Genomic DNA, 23,909 nt, shown 5'->3' with positions numbered 1-23,909 from the left:
CCTCTGTCATCCCCTTCTCCTCCTGCCTTCAATCTTTCCCAGCATCAGGGTCTTTTCAAATGAGTCAGCTCTTTGTATCAGGTGGCCAAAGTATTGGAGTTTCAGCTTCAACATCAGTCCTTCCAATGAACACTCAGGATTGATCTCATTTAGGATCGACTGGTTGGATCTCCTTGCAGTCCAAGGGACTCTCAAGAGTTTTCTCCAACACCACACTTCAAAAGCATCAATTCTTTGGTGCTCAGCTTTCTTTATAGTCCAACTCTCACATCCATATATGACCATTGGAAAAACCATAGTCTTGACTAGATGAACCTTTGTTGACAAAGTAACGTCTCTGCTTTTTAATATGTTGTCTGCTGCTGCTGCTGCTGCTAAATCACTTCAGTCTTGTCCGACTCTGTGTGACCCCAAGATGGCAGCCCACCAGGCTCCCCCGTCCCTGGGATTCTCCAGGCAAGAACAATGGAGTGGGTTGCCATTTCCTTCTCCAATGCATGAAAGTGAAAAGTGAAAGTGAAGTTGCTCAGTCGTGTCTGACCCTCAGCTACCCCATGGACTACAGCCTACCAGGCTCCTCCGTCCATGGAATTTCCCAGGCAGGAGTACTGGATTGGGGTGCCATTGCCTTCTCCGAATATGCTGTCTAGGTTGGTCATAACTTTCCTTCCAAGGAGTAAGCGTCTTTTAATTTCATGGCCTCAATCACCATCTGCAGTGATTTTGGAGCCCAGAAAAATAAAGTCAGCCTCTGTTTCCACTGTTTCTCCATCTATTTGCCATGAAGTAATGGGACTGGATGCCATGATCTTCATTTTCTGAATATTGAGCTTTAAGCCAACTTTGTCACTCTCCTCTTTCACTTTCATCAAGAGGCTTTTTACTTCTTCACTTTCTACCATAAGGGTGGTATCATCTGCATATCTGAGGTTATTGATGTTTCTCCCAGCAATCTTGATTCCACCTTGTGCTTCTTCTAGCCCAGCGTTTCTTATGATATACTCTGCATATAAGTTAAATAAGCAGGGTGACAATATACAGCCTTGACATACTCCTTTCCCTATTTGGAACCAGTCTGTTGTTCCATGTCCAATTCTAACTGTTGCTTCCTGACCTGCATACAGGTTTCTCAAGGAGAAGGTCAGGTGGTCTGGTATTCCCATCTCTTTCAGAATTTTCCACAGTTTATTGTAATCCACACAGTCAAAGGCTTTGGCATAGTCAATAAAGCAGAAATAGATTTCTTTTCTGAAGCTCTTTTGCTTTTTCGATGATCCAGCGGATGTTGGCAATTTGATCTCTGGTTCCTCTGCCTTTTCTAAAACCAGCTTGAACATCTGGAACTTCACGGTTCACGTATTGCTGAAGCCTGACTTGGAGAATTTTGAGCACTTCTTTACTAATGTGTGAGATGAGTGCAGTTGTGCAGTGGTTTGAGCATTCTTTTGCATTGCCTTTCTTTGGGATTGGAATGAAAACTGACATTTTCCAGTCCTGTGGCCACTGCTGAGTTTTCCAAATTTGCTGGCATATTGAGTGCAGCACTTTCACAGCATCGTCTTCAGTTCAGTTGAGTTCAGTCACTCAGTCGTGTCCGACTCTTTGTGACCCCATGAATCGCAGCACACCAGGCCTCCCTGTCCATCACCAACTCCCGGAGTTCACTCAGACTCACGTTCATCGAGTCAGTGATGCCATCCAGCCATCTCATCCTCTGTCGTCCCCTTCTCCTCCTGCCCCCAATCCCTCCCAGCATCAGAGTCTTTTCCAATGAGTCAACTCTTCACATGAGGTGGTCAAAGTACTGGAGCTTCAGCTTTAGCATCATTCCTTCCAAAAGAAATCCCAGGGCTGATCTCCTTTAGAATGGACTGGTTGGATCTCCTTGCAGTCCAAGGGACTCTCAAGAGTTTTCTCCAACACCACAGTTCATAAGCATCAATTCTTCGGTGCTCAGCCTTCTTCACAGTCCAACTCTCACATCCATACATGACCACTGGAAAAACCATAGCCTTGACTAGACGGACCTTAGTTGGCAAAGTAATATCTCTGCTTTTGAATATACTATCTAGGTTGGTCATAACTTTCCTTCCAAGGAGTAAGCGTCTTTTAATTTCATGGCTACAATCACCATCTGCAGTGATTTTGGAGCCCAAAAAAATAAAGTCTGACACTGTTTCTACCATTTCCCCATGTATTTCCCATGAAGTGATGGGACCAGATGCCATGATCTTCATTTTCTGAATGTTGAGCTTTAAGCCAACTTTTTCGCTCTCCTCTTTCACTTTCATCAAGAGGCTTCTTAGCTCCTCTTCACTTTCTGCCATATGGGTAGTATCATCTGCATATCTGAGATTATTGATATTTCTCCCAGCAATCTTGATTCCAGCTTGTGCTTCTTCAAGTCCAGCGTTTCTCATGATGTACTCTGCATATATAGGATTTGAAATAGCTCAACTGGAATACCATTACCTCCACTAGCTTTGTTCGTAGTGATGCTTCTTAAGGCCCACTTGACTTCACATTCCAGGATGTCTGGCTCTAGGTGAATGTGAGGGATCACACCATCATGATTATCTGGGTCATGAAGATCTTTTTTGTACAGTTCTTTTGTGTATTCTTGCCACCTCTTCTTAACATCTTCTGCTTCTGTTAGGTCCGTACCATTTATGCCAAGAGTGGGGAACACCAAGTCTAAGTAGCTTCATCCTTTTGTTTTAGCACCAACTTTATCAAATGTTTCACCTTGAGATGATAGTTCATTGCAAATATTTTGGAACAGTAGTAAGACTTGAGAATTTTGTTTGAAGAAAACAGTCATTCTTAGGCTCTGTCATCTCCCCTCCTCCCACCCTCCCCACACCCATAGGAGTTTCTGTAAAGGTCTTGGTCTCCTGTGGTATTCTGAGAGTCCAAAAGTAGAAACAACCCCTGCTCTTTGGTGGCAATTGTGGTTACTAGCTGTTTATTTATAATTGTAACTTATTATGTTTACAAACTCGAGGTGTCCATTAATCACCAGTGTTATCTGTCTGTTGGGCTCCTCATAAATTTTTCATGAATTTTATTCTAATATATCTGCTTATACAGTATTTGTACTGACATAGGTGCCTTAATTTGCAAATCGCTAAATTATAAACCCTATTGGAAATTTTTGAAAAGGGGGTATATAGAACCATTCATGACCCTAACAAATTATGTATATATGTTATTTTAAAAATATTTTAATGTTTTATATTTTTGTAGTCACTTATATTAATATATTAGTTAATCTTCAGTTGACCTGTGCCCCAGTCTATCTATCCAATTGGCTGTCTCCATTGAGTCCTTATTTCCCAAGGTCTTAAAGTCCCCTTACACTCTCTACAGATAAGCCCCTGAAGGTATAAGAAATTATATTTTACATTTCCAGAATTGAGTTGAATAAAGCAGTATTGAATCTTGCAATATAGATCTGTCTTAAACCAGATGCATAGATTATACAACTCAATTTAAGTAGCATCCCAGGATCTTGAGCTACATCGATGGTTCAATGAATATGCATGAAGATTCCAGGAATTGTTGCTGCCAGTTTTTCTCCTGGTATTTGAGGAGTTTCCCACTGCCCTTTCTCAATCATTTCTGTCTGAGAAGGGTCAGTGCCCTCTATTAGTGACTAGCACAACTTTCTTCAATAGAAAACCATAATCATATTAGGTTGAAGAGCTCATTTTTTTGGGTGCCTCAGGGCAAACCTTTAAACTTGAGTTTCATACTCCTATTAAATATTTACTTCAAACTTCAGTTCAGTTCAGTCGCTCAGTCGTGTCTGACTCTTTACGACCCCATGAATTGCAGCACACCAGGCCTCCCTGTCCATCACCATCTCCTGGAGTTCACTGAGACTCATGTCCATCGAGTCTGTGATGCCATCCAGCCATCTCAATAGATGTATTTGCAGTGTAAGGTACATTATTGGGCTATTGCCCAACTCAAATGATGAAAAGGCAAAGTCAGCATAGAGTGGGTCCGTGAAATTCTCTTGATTAATGTTGCAAATGTTCATGTTCCACTCAGCTGCTCTCAAACTCCTTTCACTGGTCCTGTGCACTTTCCCTGGTTTCTGCTCCTAAGGGCTAGCATCTGAGACCTCCTTCACAGGCTTAACCTTGAACTTGTGTCGCTCTTCCCCCACCCCAGTACACACACACACACACACACACACACACAGAGAACTGAAAGTGGCTGGGAGCTCAGTACTCTGCACTCTCTTCCCTCAACTGCTTTGCTGATAACTGACTGGTTTAGAAGGAGCAAGCTCACTCCCTTGCCTTTAGGCTAGGCCAGCTCTATTGGGTAATTCACAAGTTCTCTGCAGGATATATGGTGTAATTTACACTCCAGAGCTCCCTGTGGGGTCAGGCTGAGGCTGAGACTGAGACTTCACCTGAAATTGCAGCTTTTCTTGGATGTTCTTCTTCCCTTTACCGCTTTCCTCTCTCCTGGGACCCCTCCTTGGATAAATCACCTGCCATGAATGCTGCTCTCTGAGTCAACTTCTGAATAACTGATTTAAGACAGCATTTTCTGCAGGAGCTCTAAGAAATTAAATATGTTACTTGTTACTTTTATAAATATATTCAAAACTATTTTTAATCCCTTGTCTGCCAATCTGAGCTATAATCTGCAAGTGAGTGATCTTAAAATTTAATTAAAAATTTAAGTGAGGTATAGATTATAGTTATCATTTATTGAGGGAAGCCACTGTGTGCCACTTTCTTGACACATTTTCTTTGATTTTCATAATAACCTTGCATTTTAAGGATGAGTTAATTGAAGTCCAGAGGCATTTATTAACATGCCCAAGTCACAGAGCTAGTAATTGGCAGAACCACAATTTGAACCCCAAATCTTTCTGGTTTTAATGATTTAACTTTTTTGACTGCTGCCCTGCTGACTCCCTTGCCTAGTTCTACTTCTAGATGCTATCAAAGAGGCATCCCAACATCAACATTCATATGACTTATTAATATTGGAGGAAACCATCTCTTTATTAAGTGATAGCAAAATGCATTACCAAACACCAAACTTAATTTCCCAGAATGGGAGTGATTGAAAATGATTTCTAATAAGTGCTTGAATCACATCACATCCATTTTGTTGTGAACAGGGAGTTCTCTGTCCAGTTCATGACCGAATCTGGGGTGTTTCATAGAAAAACAGAATTACAGAAAAGGTGGAAAACAGAACAGGGCACCAGGAATGTGCTCCCAGAGCAGAGGATGGAGGTTTCTCTCATGGCTGTCTTTCCAGGATGGCCATGCTCAGTGCTGTGACCGTATGGTACCAGGATGGTGTTTAGAAAATGACTGTCCTGGCCCCTAAATGGAGCATCCTGTTCTGATACTCTAACTCCTCTATAGGAATCATCAGTCTGTTCCAAAGAGAGATCCTTAAAGAAAAAAAAAAGAAAGCTAATGGCAATGATGGCTTGGTCATCAAGATGGACTTCCATTAGCCATCTGTGTTGGAACCTGTTTGAATTATTCGTTGCTGACACAAACCCTGCACATGTAAAAATTTCAGCAAGAGTACACAGAAACCATATCAGAAGTCTTTGAATTTTCTCTGAGGTGTTATCAGCACTTATTAAAAACTCTAGCTGTTCCCTCTTTCTCAAGTGCCCTCCTCTACTCCTTAGTCGGATTATTTCTTACTTTATCTTTTAAAGATGAAGCTCAGGCATCACTTCTTTCAGGAAGCTTTCTCTGATAATTCACAATGGACAAAGTTCTTTTTTTGTGGATTTGCATATGGGCTTCCCGGGTGGCACTGGTGGTAAAAGAACCTGTCTGCTAATGCAGATTAGACATAAGAGACATGGGTTCAATCCCTGGGTCAGGAAGATCCCCTGAAGGAGGACATGGCAACCTAGTGCAGTATTCTTGCCTGGAGAATCCCATGGGCATAGGAACCTGGCAAGCAGTAGCCTATGGGGCCTCACAGAGTTGGACACAACTGAAGCAACTTAACACAGCATGTTTGTATTTGTACCATGAATAATCATCCAGAAAAATTCTTAACCCATCATGTTGAAAGAATATGCATACTTATTACCCTTTCCATTAACCTGAGATCTCAAGGTCAACGATTTTGTTTTTGAATCCCCGCGTCCTTAGTGCTTGTATGGTGCAAGTCAGAGTTAATGGTCAGTAGGTCAGTAAATGTCTTTTGAACTAAACTATAAGGAGAAAACAAAGATCCATGTATTTTTGGTATACATGCTATGTTATTGGAAATTGTTACAAAGCCATCCAAGTGACTTGGGCAGAAGAGACACTGAAGGCAGACACTAGAAGGCAGTAGAAACACTTGGTCAGGATTTGGGGGCAGGAGGATCTGGAAGAGAGAGGAACTTGGGTTGTGTTCAATAGGCTAGAAGAGATTTGGTAGGCAGACCATCTGAGGGCTGCCAGGGTACATAGTTTAAAAGGTGAGAATTATAATGAAGGACAGTTGGAAAGAGAGCATCCTTTGAAATGGTAAAGGATGAAAAGAAATTTGCATTTGAGTTCGGATAAGGTAGCCAAAGGAGCATGGACTCAAGTCCTGCTCGTTTCTGTTTCGGTGGCTTATCTTCTCTGAGTTTCTTCTCTCCCTCTCTTTTTTTAATCTGTAAAATCAACATACCAGCTTCACTTTCAGAGAGGAATTCTGATTTAATCTAAAGGTTAATAAGATAGTGCTCAGTAGATATTAAGGGTTCCCTAAAGTTTCATAAAGTTCACCTCAGATCCTTTCAGTGTTTCTTGTCAGTGGCTAAAAGTTGATTAGTTGGGAAGGACAATGATGAGAGAATAGAAAGTGTGTAACAGTGGACTTGCATCCATTTATTCTTCCAATAAACATCTTACTGAGGATATACAGTGTATCAGGCACAGGGAGTAAATAGGTGTACATCATTACTTGCCTTCCAGAAGTTTGTAGTCTAGAGGAAGTCTGACATCTAAGAAGGTGACATGGCAGTAATCTAAATAGCCCCATGTAGGAGGGGACTGATTTATTGAGGGCAGGAGGAGAAAGGGATGACAGAGGATAAGATGGTTGGATGGTATCACCGACTCAATGGACATGGGTTTGGACAGAGGATGAGATGGTTGGATGGCATCACCGACTCAACGGACATGGGTTTGGGTAGACTCCGGCAGTTGGTGATGGATAGGGAGGCCTGGCATGGTGTGGTTCATGGGGTCGCAAAGAGTTGGACACCACTGTGGGACTGAATTGAACTGAACTGAAGAGAAATCAGAGAGTACTTCACAGGGTTGTCAACCCTCTAGTAGAGTCTGGAAGGTTGAGTAGAGGAGGAGAGGGTGGAGAAGGCACCTGTCCTAGCATGAAGGTTCTTATCAGGTAGTTCGGATGTTGCTGAAGGAGCAGATACAAGAGGACAATGACACGAGATGATAACGGTAAGATGGACAATGACCAAAATGCAAAAGGTCTTCCTGTGTGCCATGGAGTTCAGAATTATTCCTGAGGTCACAGGTGAGCTGCTGAATTTAGGGACTGGTCAGGAGGTCACTGAGAGGCAGGGTTAGAGCGTCTCAGTATGAAGAGTGATCTTGTTTATGTTGATTTCTTGGCTTCTGCCATGACTTTTTACTTTCTGCCTTGATTGGCTATTAAAGTTGGAAGTGATTAATAAAACTGTTCATATGAGTTATAATAACATTACTATTTTTAAAAAAATTTCTGTTTTCACAGTCTTCATATTGTTTTGATGGAATGGAAATCCTTGAGTGGTCTTGCTTATTAAATAACTAATATGGGATTTGTTCACTTCTTCACCAAATGCTCTGGGCCAGCAAGAGACCCTTCCCTGTGATAGACCCTGAGGACAGAGAGAGAGGGAGATGACAATAGATTGATAAATGTATAGGGCATGGGGAAAATGTAGTAGTGGGTGGAGGAGGTGAGGGGAGTCCTGTTGATCTCTCTACCTGATTGCTGTGAGGAAGGGGATGAGTAAGGGTTGGTTATCAGCAAATCTGAGATGTTGTTTCTCCATTGTTGACTTTAATCTTTTGGAATCCAGTAGATAGTAAGAGACTCTCTTTCTCTTTCTCTCACTCACTCAAAATGGCAGCATTGAAACTACATCTACCACCACTCACTGGGTGTATCTGAAGTCAGATGTAGGAAATGATGCCCCGTGTGTATTCCTTTTTCTGGCATTTCCTCAGGAGGAGCGTAATATCCAGTTTCCAATCTAGAAGTCAAAGAATTGGATTTGAGAATAACAGCTCTGTATTTTTCCCTTTAGTTTCAAAAGAACATTTAGCTTTGTTTTTATTGTTCTGAGTTCCTGCTCTGTGCTACCTTCTGTGCTAAGTGCATAACATATCTGATCTCTCTTAATTCTTCAGCACAGTGCTATGAGATAAGGTATCATTATCTTTATTTTTTAAATGGAAGGGAGGTTATATTTCACTTGCCGGAGGCCATGCTCCCCCTAAGGAGGCCAAACTGAGGCTGCCTCTGGACAGATATGCCTGAAACTCTTTGACCTGTCCTCATTTCTGCCTTTGTTTATTTTCTGTGACCTTTCTTATCTCAATGTTTTTTTTTTCTCTTCCTTATTCATTTGGTAAATGTCATCTGTTGGCACTGTGGTCACAAGCACGCACAGCCGAGTGGGAAGCCCCTAGAAGGGAATATTCAGGTTTGAGGGAATAGGACTAAACAACACTAGTCAGTAAAGAGGCCAGTGCCCTCATCTCCAGGGGTAGTTTCTCAGTAGGATGGATGCTTTGTAAGCTAGCCCTCAAGGGACACAGGTTAACCTCACCTGTGAATCTAAACGCCCTGGTTGGAGAGGGGGCTCTGTGCCTGACACTTTTCATACTTCATCTTACTTGTCTCCTCAATAGCCCCATCTGTTAGATGTCACTGACCTCCTGGCTACACATGAGGAAACTGGAGGCTTAGGTTATATGACTTGCCCAAGGCTTGTTTGAGGTGAAACACGATAGCTTGTTTCTGGCATCCAAAATCTTCATGCCAGAACTGTCTCCGAGTGAATTCTTCAGAACGCTAGCAGGGGAAGGGCTGGTTTATATGGTCCTGTTGTCAAATACAGAAAACACAGCACCCTGCAGTCCCTTTTCAGAGAGGCAGGGTGTACATTGCCTATTAAAGACCATCTCTGTTGAGACAGTTCTCAGTAGAGAAGTCTTTGAATTAAGTGCACCTCAGCTGTTTGAGGCTAGTATCCTGTGTTTTCACATCCTGAGTTTCCTCAGAGCTCACTGTAGGGAGTGGCTGCAGTGTGATGGCTACTAGATGGCAGGTTTTCCTTTCTTTCCTGAATTTCCTCAGGGCGGACTGTCTCACGTTGGAGGGCTGCAGTTGCTGACGACTATGACATCTTTGTTTACTGATGTGGCAGGAAATGCTGCAATTCTTATCTGTTGGACCCAGGATTTCCTAAGCATATTCTACCACAGAAATCTATTTAAAAGCAAGTCAGTAAGCTCACCAGAAACAAATGTGTGGAATACTGAAATACGCCTTGCTGCCTTTCCAACTATCTTTTTGAAGAGAGAGTATGGAGAGGAGGAAAGGAGGAAAGAGAAGAGAAGACCAAAGAAATGAAAGAAGGAGACGGTGGAAGAAGGAAAAGGGATAAAGTAAAATTGCAACCAAGTATTTCCCGATACGATTCTAAAATAAATTTCCACCTTTCATTCATTTCTGGACCCTCTCCCATGCTTTCCAGATTGGCTCACCAACTTTTCCCCCAAGTGAATAAGATGAGAGAGAGAGATTGATTTATTTGGGCTGATGACACTCTTTAAAAAAGGGTCTGTGAGGCTGAGAGACTGCCTGTGTGGGTGATTGAAACCTACGGCCAAGAAGCAAGAGTGAGGAAGTGGTCAAGTGGTCAGGTGGGGACAGACTGCTTCTCTGAGCTCTCACAGCAAGGGAGTGATAGGGTTGGGACCACAGCACAGGCCCCTGAAGCCCTGCCCACTGGGTTTTCCCCCACAGAACATTTGCTTTCCCAGAGTCTGTCTTATGTCCACATATTATGTTCTCTTTCCTGTTATGCTTAACCCATCAGCATAAGCTTTACCAGAAATACAGTTACCAGCAACATAAACTGTAAGACTATAATTTGCTCTCTTTCTTTTATTCTTGCTACAGTCAAAAGACTCTGTCTTCTCTAGGAAGGTCTTTTCCTGTGTGTTCCCTTTGCTACCAGTTCTTTGAATAGAATGTGTTTATAATTCACAATGAAGGATCAGTTCAGCTCAGTTCAGTTCAGTTGCTCAGTTGTGTCTGACTCTTTGCAACTCCATGGATTGCAGCATACCAGGCCTCCCTGCCCATCGCCAACTCCTGGAGTTTACTCAAACTCATATCCATTGAGTTGGTGACGCCATCCAACTGTCTCATCCTCTGTCATCCCCTTCTCCTCCTGCCCTCAATCTTTCCCAGCATCAGGGTCTTTTCAAATGAGTCAGCTCTTCGCATTAGGCGGACAAGATATTGGAGTTTCAGCTTCAACATCAGTCCTTCTAATGAATATTCAAGACTGATTTCCTTTAAGATGGACTGGTTGTATCTCCTTGCAGTCCTAGGGACTCTCAAGAGTCTTCTCCAACACCACAGTTCAAAAGCATCAGTTCTTCTGTGTTCAGCTTTCTTTATAGTCCAACTCTCATATCCATACCTGACTACAGGAAAAACCATAGCCTTGACTAGACAGACTTTTGTTGGTAAAGTAATGTCTCTGCTTTTTAATATGCTGTCTAGGTTGGTCATAGATTTTCTTCCAAGGAGTAAGCGTCTTTTAATTTCATGGCTGCAATCACCATCTGCAGTGATTTTGGAGCCCCCCAAAATAAAGTTTGCCACTGTTTCCACTGAAGGATAATTCATAACAAATATTCATATTTCCCACATTTAAGTGTACAAGCACTCATAATCATGTACTCAAGAATGTTTTCAGTATTCTTTCTTAGACCAATGTTCAGTGATTCATATGGACTTCCTGGGTTGGTGGAGATATTTTTATGAAAAATGTTAGAGCTTATACAAATATCAGAGTGTTAATATGCATATAATATATATTAGTTATTGCTAGAGCCTTGCTATCAAAGTGCAGTACTTGGACCAGCATCATCAGTATCACTTGGGAAATTGTTACTTGGGCTTCATTCCAGACCTACTGAATTCAAATCTGCATTTTAATGAGATTCCCAGGTGATTTATATGTTCATTAAAGTTTGAGAAGCCCTGCCTTAGAGTACATACAGGACATTAAGGTTAATCTTCATTTTGTTTATGCCCATTTTACCTAGCTTCTTATGGCTACCTTTAATAGAGTGAAACAGCTTTGCAGTTTCTATCCCAGTAACTTCACTGTGGGCTGTCTTATACATGATTGCCCAAGAGAGCTATAAAGAATCTCTGAGGCACGTAATTAGTCCTCATTAGGTAGGTAGGTGGGTAGACAGAGATATTAATATAGATATAGATTACTTTTTTTAAAGCTCTATCAGTAGCAGGTATTGAGAACAGTGAAGGGTCTTAGATTTTATGCTACTTGCAAGTCAACAAGTTGGTTTGCCACAATTTCATAGGTGACAGCAGAAGACATGAGACTCCTGAATCAAAGGCCTGGGGCTTTATTACTCTTTCCACAGGAAGTGGCATGAGCAGCATGTTTACATCAGTTCTCTCTGACCCACATCTCTTGGAGGTGATGCAGATGGACCCAGATAGAAGTCTGCACATATTCTGGGTGGTGTTATAGAAAAGGACCCCCATATTTAGGGAGTCTTGAATTTTAAAAATATGTTCATTGTTGTAAAAGTCATATAAAGCATATTATTCTAACCATATTTATCTGTATAGTTCAGTGGAACTAAGAACATTCACATTGTTGTCAGCTTTCACCATCATCCATCTCCTGAATTTTTCACCTTCCTAAATTGAAACTCTGTCCCCATTAAGCACTAACTCCCTATTCCTTCACTCCCTGGCCCCTGGCATCTACCAATGTATTTCTGACTCTATGAATTTGACTATTCTCAGTTCAGTTTAGTTGCTCCATCGTGTCTGACTCTTTGTGACCCCCTGTAAATGGATTATCTTGCAAAGTAGTTGATTTCATTTGGCTTTGAATGTCTAAGTAGAGGCTAAATCTTCCAGAAGATTGCAGAAGAGATTTCTTCTTTGACTTCTGGTGTTTTTCTGTGCTCTCAAAGAATTCAAGTGTTTGGAGAAGAGCAATCCATTGCAGAGCAGTCATAATTAATGCTGATATATATATATATATATATATATATATATATATATATATATATATATAACAGGCAGGTTCTTTACCGTATATATGTTGGGCTTGTTTGGTGGTAAAGAACCTGTCTGTTAATGCAGGAGACATGGGTTCAATCCTCAGATCCCCCAGAGAAGGAAATGGCAACCCATTCTAGTATTCTTCCTGGGAAAATCCCACAGACAGAGGAATCTGGTGAGCTTCAGTCCATGAGGTCACAAAAGTATTGGACAGGCTTAGCAACTAAACAGCAGCATCCTACAAACAGATTGTACCTCTTTTATTTCTTTCCTTGTGCTATACTGGTCCTTGCAAACCAGAAACAGAGACACAGACATAGGGAATCTGAATCTTTTAAAGTGGGCAGTAAACACACTTCTCCTTTGCTCTGAAGATATTCTATCTCTTAAGGCTGTTTACCATACAAACATCCTTAAAAAGATAATCCAGAACTAATAGCAGTGAGTGCCTCTCAGTGTAAGATGTACAGAAACATAAGGAACCCACAGAGTGTCATCATCCAACCATAGATAGTAGGATATCTTTATTATTAATTTTAGGTCCAATAGTTTTTTTAGAAACCATGGGAAAAAAAGTGTTTCTGAATCCCTAGATTGTACTGAGGGTTGGTTCTATCAGGAAGACTCTAGGAGGTAAATAACTTCTGGTCTGGGCATTTAGCTAAGCCCCTTACAGGAGCGGAGCAATTTACATTAAGAAAACAGAATGTTTATGTCTTATGAATAGTGGGATCACCTATGGTGCTTTATAGTGTGGCTTGCACTGTTTAAGTACGGAGCCTGTTCTCATCCTCGTTTGACAGATAAGACGTTAACTCAGAGAGCTCTGAAGAGACTCTGAGAGATGTTTACAAAATTGGCAAATAGTACAAGGGAGAATAGCAGAGGAAAATTTGGACTAATGGTAACTTTTTAATACATAAGTTTTGTTGCCTGTAAATGGATTATCTTGCAAAGTAGTTGATTTCATTTGGCTTTGAATGTCTAAGTAGAGGCTAAATCTTCCAGAAGATTGTAGAAGATATTTCTTCTTTGACTTCTGGTGTTTTTCTCTGCTCTCAAAGAATTCAAGTGTTTGGAGAAGAGCAATCCATTGCAGAGCAGTCATAATTAATAATTTTTTGACAGTGAAGATAGTTTGACCATTCAAGTTTGTTTGTAGAAGCTTTTATTTTCTATTTCACGATCTTCTACGATAATGTATGTTCTGTTTGCCCTGGAAATTAATAGATAAATTTACCTTGAGGCAGGATCATAGTCTAAATGATTTTTTGTAGTTCATTTCCAACAGCATGATTGTTTTCTTCTTTTTAAAGTCTTCCTTTACATTTTGGGTATCACCAGCTTAGCTATTTGCTTCCTTTAAATAAACCAACTGCCAGCTCAACTTATTTCTCTTCTATGGAAAGGCTGGTAGGTGCCATTTGATTGTCACTGATACTTCTAGAAAAGCATAAAGCTGCTCAGGTGCCAACCAGTGATGGCTCCTTATAAATGGGTTATCTGTAGAATCATAATGACATATATTTGGAAACCAGACACCTGTGTTTATGGATGAATGAGGAGCATGGTGAATCCTCTTAGCACTCATGAGGCTTTGTGCCTCCCTCTTTATGAGACTTACCCTGGAATTCCCCTTGGGCTTAGTTTGGCTACAGAGCTCTGTGAAGTCCCTCTCTGGAGTGCTTTACTGCTGTGTTGACTGAAACAATTTCCCAGAGTTTAAGCATCAGCCCAGACACTGCAGTTCCAGTGAAGCTCCTGAAGTGCAAGTCTCCCTCCTGTGTGAACTGCCCAGCTCACAGACCTGGGCTTCACAGGAACCCTTGTAATGTTTCCATCTTTTAGCCTATCTGTACCCATCATATGAGCCTGACATAGTGGACTGACTTGCTCGCCTCTGCCTTCTCTCCTGCAAGCCTCGGAGGAACAAGTAGAAGGAGCTGGCTTGTTTACTGAGCCCACCCCAATGAGATGAGCTTTTCCTGGCCTCTGGCTTTGCTCAGACCTGTCTCTTCTTCCCTCAGCATTTACTAGAAGAGAGGACCTTGAAGTTAATGCAGACTTGAGTGCCGCCTTCCCGCCCCCTTGGGTGGTATTGATTGGGAGGCTTCAATTATTTATCAGATTTATAAAATGTTCATCTTGCCAAGGTCTTTGGGCACATGGACAAGAATAAAAATATTAATGAATAATAGTAGTAAAAAAAGCCCACCAAACATAGATGCACATTCTGATGGGTCTACATCAACTCCGTTGGAAACCTGGTAACACTGATTCAGAGCTTCCTTTACAACTTTTTTTTTTCCTAATAATATGATGCACCCATTTCCAAGGAGGTTTGTCTTCCAGCATAAAGCAAATGCATTAACAAGTGAAAAGATGGAATACATAGATTTATTGCTTAAGGTCAGGCCAGACTGTAAAGACAATTCAACTGCCACGTTCAAGATGTCAGTTTCCAACTACCTCCTCCATCTTGCCTTTGTTGAGGAAAGCAAAAATAGAAGTTGATTTTTAAAAAGAGGGTTTTGCATTAACTGTCCCAGATTTTTGTCTAGACACACTGAGACAAATTATCTTCCCCACTTGGTCTGCTAGTGGGGAAGATTCTCTGAGAAGGGTGTGCTGTGCCAGCCCAAATGTCTGCTATGCATTCTTTTGCCCCTGTCAAGGGGATGTCTCAGTAGTGATGAGCTGTTTCAAGCAGGGTGCTGGTGACTTATTTGTTCTTCAGATATTCTTCAGTAAAAGGGAGATGAGGTGTTTAGTTAGATAGGAGAAGAGTGTGTAAGTCTGAGGAACTTTTCACAGTATGTTTTATCTGAAATCTTAATGCCACATAGGACTTTTTTCTGGTGAAGCCTCCTGCTCTGTTTCTATCCATTGCTGAGACAAGCAAACAGCAGAGGCACCAAGAAGAAATCAGGACAATTCTTTTTTATTAGCTTGTTTTGTTTTTTTTTTTAAACTTTATTGGAGTATAATTGCTTTACAATATTGCATTAGTTTCTGCTGTAAAGCAAAGTAAATCAGCCATACATACACATGTATCCCCTCTTTTTTGAATTTCCTTCCCATTTAGGTCACCGCAGAGCGTCGAGTAGAGTTCTTGTGTTATACATTAGGTTCTCATTAGTTATCTATTTTATGAAAAGTAAAAGTGAAAATGTTAGTCACTCAAATCATGTCTGGCTCTTTGCAACCCCATGGATGAATGTAGACCTCCAGGCTCCCCTGTTTATGGAATTCTCCAGGCAAGAATACTGAAGTGGGTAGCCATTCCCTTCTCCAGGGGATCTTCCTGACCCAGAGATTGGATCTGGGTCTCCTGCATTTTAGGCAGCTTCGTTACCATCTGGGCCACCAGGGAAGCCCCATCTATGTTATATGTAGTATCAATAGTGTGTATATGTCAATGACCAAATGGCCACGACCACGAGCATTAACAACCTACATCACTAGTAGGTCAGAGAAGACCCCTAGCAGGTAGATTTTGCAAATAGAAAATAAGTCACTATAGAGGGGACTGTATGTTATTTTTTTTTCTTTGAAAATCTGGTTATGATTAATATGCTTGCCATTAGGGACCCTCTGGGCTGTGGTGCATATCAGAGTTCCATCTGTACAGAAGAAAAAATATTTGAGCTATACTCTCAAGTGGAAAAGGAAACGGCAACTCACTCCAGTATTCTTGGCTAGAGAATCCTGTGGCCAGAGGAGCCTGGTAGGCTGCTGTCCAGGGGGTCGCACAGAGTCAGACACGACTGAAGCGACTTAGCACGCATGCATGCATTGAAAAAGGAAATGGCAACCCACACCAGTATTCTTGCTTGGAGAGTACCAGGGACAGGGGAACCTGGTGGGCTGCCGTCTATGGGGTTGCACAGAGTCAGACATGACTGATGTGACTTAGCAGCAGCAGTATCCCCTCAAGACAGAATTGTTGAACTAGATCAAGTCTGGCCCATTGTTTGTTCTTGTAAATAAAGTTTTATTGGCACAAAGCCCTACCCATTCTTTTATAGTTTGTCATTGACTGTTTTTATGCTGCAGAGTCAGAACTGAGTAGTTATGACTGAAACTGTGTAGCACCCAAAGCCTAAAGTATTTGCTATCTGGTCCTTGACAGAAAAAGTTTGCTGACTCTTGCCTATGAGAGCAAACAGCAGTATAGCTAATAAAATAACAATACTCTACATATTAATATTTTGTAACAGGCTGCTGATTTAACTTCTTTTGGTGGGTGCATGAGCAGTGAGATGCAGACAGAAGGCAGTTCTAGTTGAAAGGAATATCAAGGCCCAGTGCTCTGTTGCAACTTTACATTAAGCATCTGTGGTCCCTGCTGTGGATGCGTCTGCTTTCTATACAAAATTGAAGACTGTGTAGAAAGAGAATGAGATATGTTCAGAAGTGCCATCAGGGTCAGGGGTGGTGCTAGATTTCACTGATTAATAGTCTTTACTGACCAGTTGATTTATAGTTAAAAGTTAGTATATCACATGATTAATAGGTAGAAATGCAAAGTATGATACCTGGGATTTTTTTTTGTTCTGTAAAGAAAAAATGGGAAGTTTTCTAGGTCGTGTGTGGTAATTTCAGGAGTATGACTGATGTTTGCTTATCAAGAACAGCATCGAAAAGGAGTGATGATGATATGGATTCTCTCAGGAATTCAGTGTGTGAGCCCTTCTGGACGATGTGTGTTATGGCTCTACACGGAGTTTCTTTTGTATAGAGGACTCTAAGGATTCAGAGTATAAAATGGTAGATGTGTGATCTTTGTATATGCTATTGTTCTTTCTTCCTCTTTTCATGGCTTTTCCAAAGAAGGCCAGCCCTGTTTCTGTCTTCCAGTGTCCAAGCCTACATGTGCAAAGTAACTGTGTTGTCCAGTCAGAAGAAAAGATGACACAATGCTTGAGAAGCAGGCATTTTTTAAAAATAATAATCTTTGCTTTTGTGGGGGTCTTTTAATACTTTTAGGATGTGGAAGAATTTTAAGAGAGTACCAGCTAGAGCTCCTCAAATTAATCTATAATTAATATCTCCTAAAATCAGTAGTTGAGTTGCTCTTGAAATGCATGTTTTGTTGACACATTTGTTAAGTTCATAATATTCTCTAATGTATCTTATCTCTTAGAATATAAGAAAAACTTTCCCATACTCATAGTACATCTTTCCATATATAGAAAGCATGTGATTCAAGAACAGCCCACACTAGAAGACTCAGCCTTTTTGCCTCCTATTGAAAGTGTGAATGTCTAGATTCATAAACAAATTATGTGCTTTAGCCATTTCAGTATAACTAACATTCTTTACCTTGTATCCTGAATTTAGGCAAACAGTTGAAAAATATCTGTTTTCAATGAGATGAATGCCCTCTGGTGGAAACATCACCAAACTTTTGTACTTGACTACATTTGGGGGGCCCAGGTAGGACTGGTACAAATATATCAAGCATAGTCATGGTCAGTGTAGGGATATAATTGACATAACTTAGACGTTTCTTTGTTATTTTAAGCATATGAAGTTGTAGGCGTCTCCTCTGTATGGACTGAAAACAAAAGATTCAACAAGGAGCTAACTAACCACTTATTATGATAATTCCTTTAGTGCCTTTTACTTTAGCATGAGAATCTCTCAGCTGGTAAAGTCATTTGTAAGCAGGGCCATTTGTAATGATTTTTTAATGGAGGACTTTTAGAGAATACCTTAGAGGGTGTTTTAAAACTAAATAGTTGCATAAGGGAGAACTGTTTAAAAGAGTATATGATAACCTGCTAGGAAAAAAGCCAGTGGAAGGGAGGAGCAGGTTTTGGCATTGAAGTTTCACCAAATGACAACTTTATGTCATTTGTCTCATTAACTGCCAGACAATTCATCTTCAGTTCAACAGGGAATGCTTACCAAGCCAGGGATGTGGGCCTGCCAGAACTCAAGTTTTTTATAGAAAGCTTTACTTTGGAAATTTCTAATCTGAACACACTTGAAATCTAGCTCTCAGAAGACTTTGTAAAATCATTTAGAAGTAAATAGGGAAAGGAGGCAGCAAGAGTTAAGTATGAGGAAGTGGCCCTTCTGTAGGGGACAGAATTGTGAAGAATTAAGAGGTTGTTTGTATATTTTGTTGAGTTCTATTCTGCCCAACAACACCTAGTTTTACTGTGACTGCAGCTGCAGCAGAAAAGTTGTAGCTTGTTCTGCTCCTCCTTTTTTTCCCACTTGGATTGGATGGAACTATTGGATATGAAAAAAAAAAAAAAACCAATCATCAAGGACCATTTTGTATTGAAAGACGATGTTCTGCATACTTAATAGGCTGAATCACCCTTTCCCTTTTCAGATGTGGCTCATGTCCACTAAGCCGTGGACACAGATGATAAATACCATTGTACTTGTCATATCACCAAGTACCATATTTTCTGAGGCAGTGACATCTCTTTGCCTCAGCATTTGTAAGGACTGCACTCTGGAGTCTAACAGCCTAGCCTGATAGTGTCTGTTCACTTGCAAGAACTTACAGATACGTTAATGGCTTGGTGAGAATTGACTTCTGCGAAATTATGTTTCTTAAACCAGCGCCTTTGATCAAGCTCTGATGCTTAATTTTCTGTTATCCACTGACTTGTGTCCTGAAGTGGGTGAGAGTATGGGATTTGACTTCTCTAGTGGGAAAGATGGGAGAAGGCGATGGTACCCCACTGCAGTACTTTTGCCTGGAAAATCCTACGGATGGAGGAGCCTGGTAGGCTGCAGTCCATGGGGTTGCGAAGAGTAGGACACGACTGAGCGACTTCACTTTCACTTTTCACTTTCATGCATTTGAGAAGGAAATGGTAACCCACTCCAGTGTTCTTGCGTGGAGAATCCCAGGGATGGGGGAGCCTGGTGGGCTGCCGACTATGGGGTCACACAGAGTCGGACAAGACTGAAGTGACTTAGCAGCAGCAGCAATGGGAAAGATAGATTGTATGTGAGAGTCCAAGAGAGGCTTGCTAAAGCTTCTTGTGGGAGAGCTGCAAGAATTTCTCAGATAAGAAGTGCATGACTGATGTCGTCCTATGGATACCCTTTTACTGGGTATACCCCACAAACCCCAATATGAGAAGCCATCAAAGTGTCATGTATTGATAATAAGCACTCCTGATGATGTTTCCATTCACAGGTGTTTATTTAGGAAACGTTGGGCAGCCTATGAAGGGACATTTTGTATGTACAGGGGTTGACTTTCTCTTGACAATATATCTCAATATATTTTGTTGAAATGGTTTTGAACCTTAAGCAGTGTTACCCAGATTGATCATGCCTGTTGTTTACTCGATTTGGCTCTGAATAATTCTCAGATATTTCTCTGAGTCAGATTCACCATAAGAGGTTAAATATTTGCTGTCATCTCTTCCCACTTACCTTCATTCATTTATAAACATGTGTCTGTATTAAGCATTGGGTCAGATGGCCCCATCTCTGAGGAGCCTACACTTTATTGGGAAAGTAGAGAGTCAATGGATACTTTAAGCATAATTTGGAAGGTATTTTGGGAGAAGGTAAGTGCAGATTGCTGTGGGAGCCTTGATGAATATCTAAACTTTAGAAACTGTCCTAAAGATGAATGCTGGAGGGGGCTTTGGAACTGGCAGAGTGTAAGAATTGGGAGAGGGGTGGGAAGAAGGAGGATGGGAGGATTCTAGGTTGGAGGTTCCTGTCCCAAGGCATGACTATATCAGAAAACTTGTGGCATTCATACATTTGCATGGACTTTGGTTTAGCTGAGTAGAGTGAGTGTAGAGAATTGGGCAGAGAGACAAGAAGGGAGCTGGGGAGATGAGACCACTTTGGAGGTCCTTGGGTAACCCATGGATAGGATTTATCCCAAAGGATTTTGCATGGCGGAAGTGTCTCAGTGATGTGTATGTTGTATAAAGAACACTTGGGGCAGTAGGAAGAGTGGGTAGGAGGGCTGGGGAGCAGGACTTGAGATAGGGCTGCCAATAGTGTTGACCGAGTTCAAGTAATTCAAACTGATATTAGCATGTTTTCAGGGTAAGATTTAAGAAATGAGTTCCTAAAATGTGTGGCAAAGGCAGCATGGTAGAAGGAAGCAGTGTGACCTGATGGAAAGGCATGAGCAGAGTCTGGCAGATCTGGGTTCAAATCCCAGTATGATGGTTACTAGCTGTGTGGCTTTGGGTAGTTTCCTCATCTCTCAGCTGGCTTTTCCCCTTCCAGACAATCAGGGTGATATGATGCTTCTTCTTCAGAGTGTGTTGAGAGTGAAATGAGTTTGTATCTGTGTTAAATGTGTAGCTTTTGGTAGTTGCTCTTGAAGGCACGTGTGTGTGTTTGGGCATGTGCACGAAGAGAGAGAAGGCCTTCATCTGGATACATAATTTCTGTGTGCTGATTCAACACTGTTCATTTCCATGTTACACACTCAACCAGTACTCCTTGCATGGTTGCCACGTGCAAGGTCCCAGGCCAGGAGTCTGTTCCTCTCAGTGACATCTCCTGAGGGGTGGGGCCAGAGAATGTTTGTCAAGTAATTGGTGTTTGCCTATGATGAAGAAAAACAACCCAAAGTCCACTGAATCAAAATACCAGAACACTACTCATCTGGGTTATTAACATTTTAATTCAGATCAATTGGAAAAAAATAACCCTTTGGGGGCATCATTCATATCTTATTGAGTATTTTTTCCTTCTCACAATTTAGTTACTTTGAGAACTGAACACTCATAAAATGTTTTTGTGAACCCAGTAGAATCCATTTGCTCCAGGAGGTTGGATAGAGAGAGGAGACAGAGAGTCATGAATCCTATTTAATTTGATTTCATGCATTTCATGAGAAAAGTTCCCTTCTTTATCTTCTCATCATATTTCTCCTGAGACCTATAAACAGATGGTGTTAGCAGCAATTTAAGAATGCAAATAGCATCACAGAAGTTTTAGGAAGGTATATCCCCACTTCTTTTCCCTCTTAATACGACAGGAATGATAAACCCCAAACCAAAATCATGCTCTACTGGTCAAACCAAGTCATTTACTGCAATAGGATGGCTGCCCCAGTCCAGCTGTCTTTTTCATCCACCCTGGTTAGAAAACAGTAACTATTTCTGAATCTAACGAGTGTATTTGCTGAATCATCAAATGTTTGTGAAGGACCTGCTACATAGATGCATGGAAAAAGGAGTGATTATGAAGCTAAATAAGTAGTAACCCTTGCAGTCAAGTGGCTTCTGTATGACTCAAGGCCAACATAACTAATTTTTAAGAAGAGAGACAGAGGTATTGCTGTGGTCCTCTAGAGGAAAGGTTGCTTTTTGCTCCTGCTGAGGGGTGCAATGGGGGGGATGGATCAGGAGGGAGGGGATATATGTATGCACATGGCTGATTGGCATTGTTGTGCAGCAGAAACCAAGATAACATTGCAAAGCAATTTTACTCTAATTAGAAAAAATAGTTAAGCAAAACAAATGTACTATACTGATATAAATTGTTAATAATAGGGGAAAGTGAATGTGCAGTACTTGAACACTTTTCTTTCTGTAAATCTGAAAGTATTCTAAAATAAAAAAATAATAATACTTTTTTAAAAAAGAAAAAAAAAGCTTTCATAGAACTGGGTCTCCAAAATACTGTCCTAAAGAAACTTTCAGTCTGAAAAATCCCTAATTACACAGTTTATGACATATGCTTTTTAACAGTATATTGAGTCTTATTTTTTCCTATGAAATTTTTGTTTGTTTTTTAATAAATTGCATTAGAAAAATGTCCTTGGAAGGCATTCACTGTTCTTAAAACATCAATTTAGAAAGTCAGGGAAAGCTCCTCATTGCAAACAAAGGATGGACTGAAGTTTCTTTCATTCCTAGCCAATTTGGTGACTTACACACAAGCACCACACTATCAGAGCCTCTCCCCTGGCATCGTGCACCAGAATTTATTGTACCTTTGGTCTGAAAGGAACTGAGAAATCTCTTATAAACATGACCTGAGAATTCCAAAAGTCATGCATACTTTTGTGCAAAACCAAGGCAACCAGAGCCTGTGAGTCCCAGTGTGAGCCCTTAGTCTCTACATTGTTGGTTGCCAACCCCAGTCCTCTAAGAGTCTCACATTCCCAGAGTCCTCTGGGGATAATTAAGGTGGTGAAATTTATGTCTTCCTTAAAATAATCACCACCATAAATAGTTATCAAGTTTTGAGCCTTTGCTTTGTTCCAGAAATGACTCCATACTTTATATGTATTATCTCATTTGATAGCCTCAAAAATCTCATGAGTTGATGAGGAAGTACAGATAAAGCAACTAAAGATACAGAAGATGAAGTAACTTGACTGATGAGTGGTGATACCAGGATCTGAATCTGGGCAGATATGTTACAAATTTTCAGTGGTATTCAGTATTAGTATTATTCTTTTCTGCTTCCCCTGCCCCTTCGTTTTTTTGATCCTTCTGTCTCTGCTCTGGTTACTTTTTCTGTTTTTCTCCAAAATAGGATGTGTTGTTTTCTTTATTTTCTTTAAGCTAATCTTTCGATCTTTTTTAGCTGAATAACCAGAAAAATGAAAACTTTATGAAAAGAAAGAAGCTAGTTCTAAACTGAAAAAGGGACAGTGGGAAATAAGCTGATTTTTGAGAAAGATTTTATGTTGCAGTGTTTGAATTCCAGGCTTCCAACTCCCAGAGATCATCACACATCTATGATTGCAAACACCTTGTCTGCTCTAAGGAGCTGTGGACACCCTGGGAGTGTGGGTGTAGGTAGTGGTTCTCTAAGAATCAGGGGTTTCTCGATAGGCATCTTTAAAACCCACTCTTAATTTTAATCTCCTTTTTTTTTTTTTTTTTTTTAAGTATTGTTCCTGAACCAAGGGGGAAGCAATTCTGTTTCCAGGCTGGTCAGATTTTTGGAAGCTTGAAGTGATGCTACCAAAAACTGCCTATTCAGAATGGCCTGGTGCAAAATGATCTCATGTGTAATGACACAGACAACTGAATGGGGCTAGCTCTGGAGTCTCAGATCAAGGAGACATGATTCTTAGACTGAGCTAGGCACTGGCTCCTTATACATGTGTGAAATTAGGATGATATGAACAGGTTCCTCATGTATTTGGGGGGCTAGAGCACAGTGAAATGTGGCTGCCTAAACAGTAATGACTGTATGGATAGGCTTTAATAAACTCTGTATGTTCTTACTGCATCTCATATTTTCACACGTGTAAGGTTAGGCAAAACACTGAGTTTTCAATTCCAATGCCCATCCTTTACTAGCTGTGTGACCTTTGGTGAATTTTCTAACCTCTCAAAACCTGTTTTGAATTGTGAGAATTGTGAGAATGAAAGAATATCTATTAGATGCTCTTATGGTGAGTGGGATAGGGTACAGAGAGGCAGTCAGGTTAGTTCACTAGTCAGTTTCTTGGGTTTTAGCTTGATCGCCAGCATTTACTAACTTTGTGAGTTTGGCCTTGTTTCTCAACCTTTCTGTGCCTTAGTTTACTCACCTCTAAAAGGGAATAATGATAATAGTACATCTAGGGCTGTTATGAAGATTCA

At 40.8% G+C, this 23,909-nt stretch overlaps 1 protein-coding gene across 11 annotated transcripts in view; it reads left to right on the top strand.

The window, feature by feature from the left end:
- The window catches only part of NTRK2 (neurotrophic receptor tyrosine kinase 2), a 400,491-nt gene that overhangs the window by 118,188 nt on the left and 258,394 nt on the right, over nucleotides 1-23,909 (top strand). The window contains exon 13 of one of the 11 annotated variants that reach the window (XM_042243076.2): nucleotides 9,361-23,909. This exon is cut by the window's right edge and continues 16,910 nt beyond it. The exons of the other annotated variants lie outside the window; for them this stretch is intronic. Within the exon in view, the coding sequence (XP_042099010.1) occupies nucleotides 9,361-9,422 (62 nt within the window). The 3' untranslated portion in view covers nucleotides 9,423-23,909. The remainder of the gene's footprint in view (nucleotides 1-9,360) is intronic. 11 annotated transcript variants of the gene reach the window in all.

The sequence above is a fragment of the Ovis aries genome, chromosome 2 (genome assembly GCF_016772045.2).
Source record: "Ovis aries strain OAR_USU_Benz2616 breed Rambouillet chromosome 2, ARS-UI_Ramb_v3.0, whole genome shotgun sequence".
Classification (NCBI taxonomy): domain Eukaryota; kingdom Metazoa; phylum Chordata; class Mammalia; order Artiodactyla; family Bovidae; genus Ovis; species Ovis aries.
The sequence above is the reverse complement of the archived record's forward strand: the minus strand, read 5'-3'. Positions and strand labels throughout refer to the sequence as shown.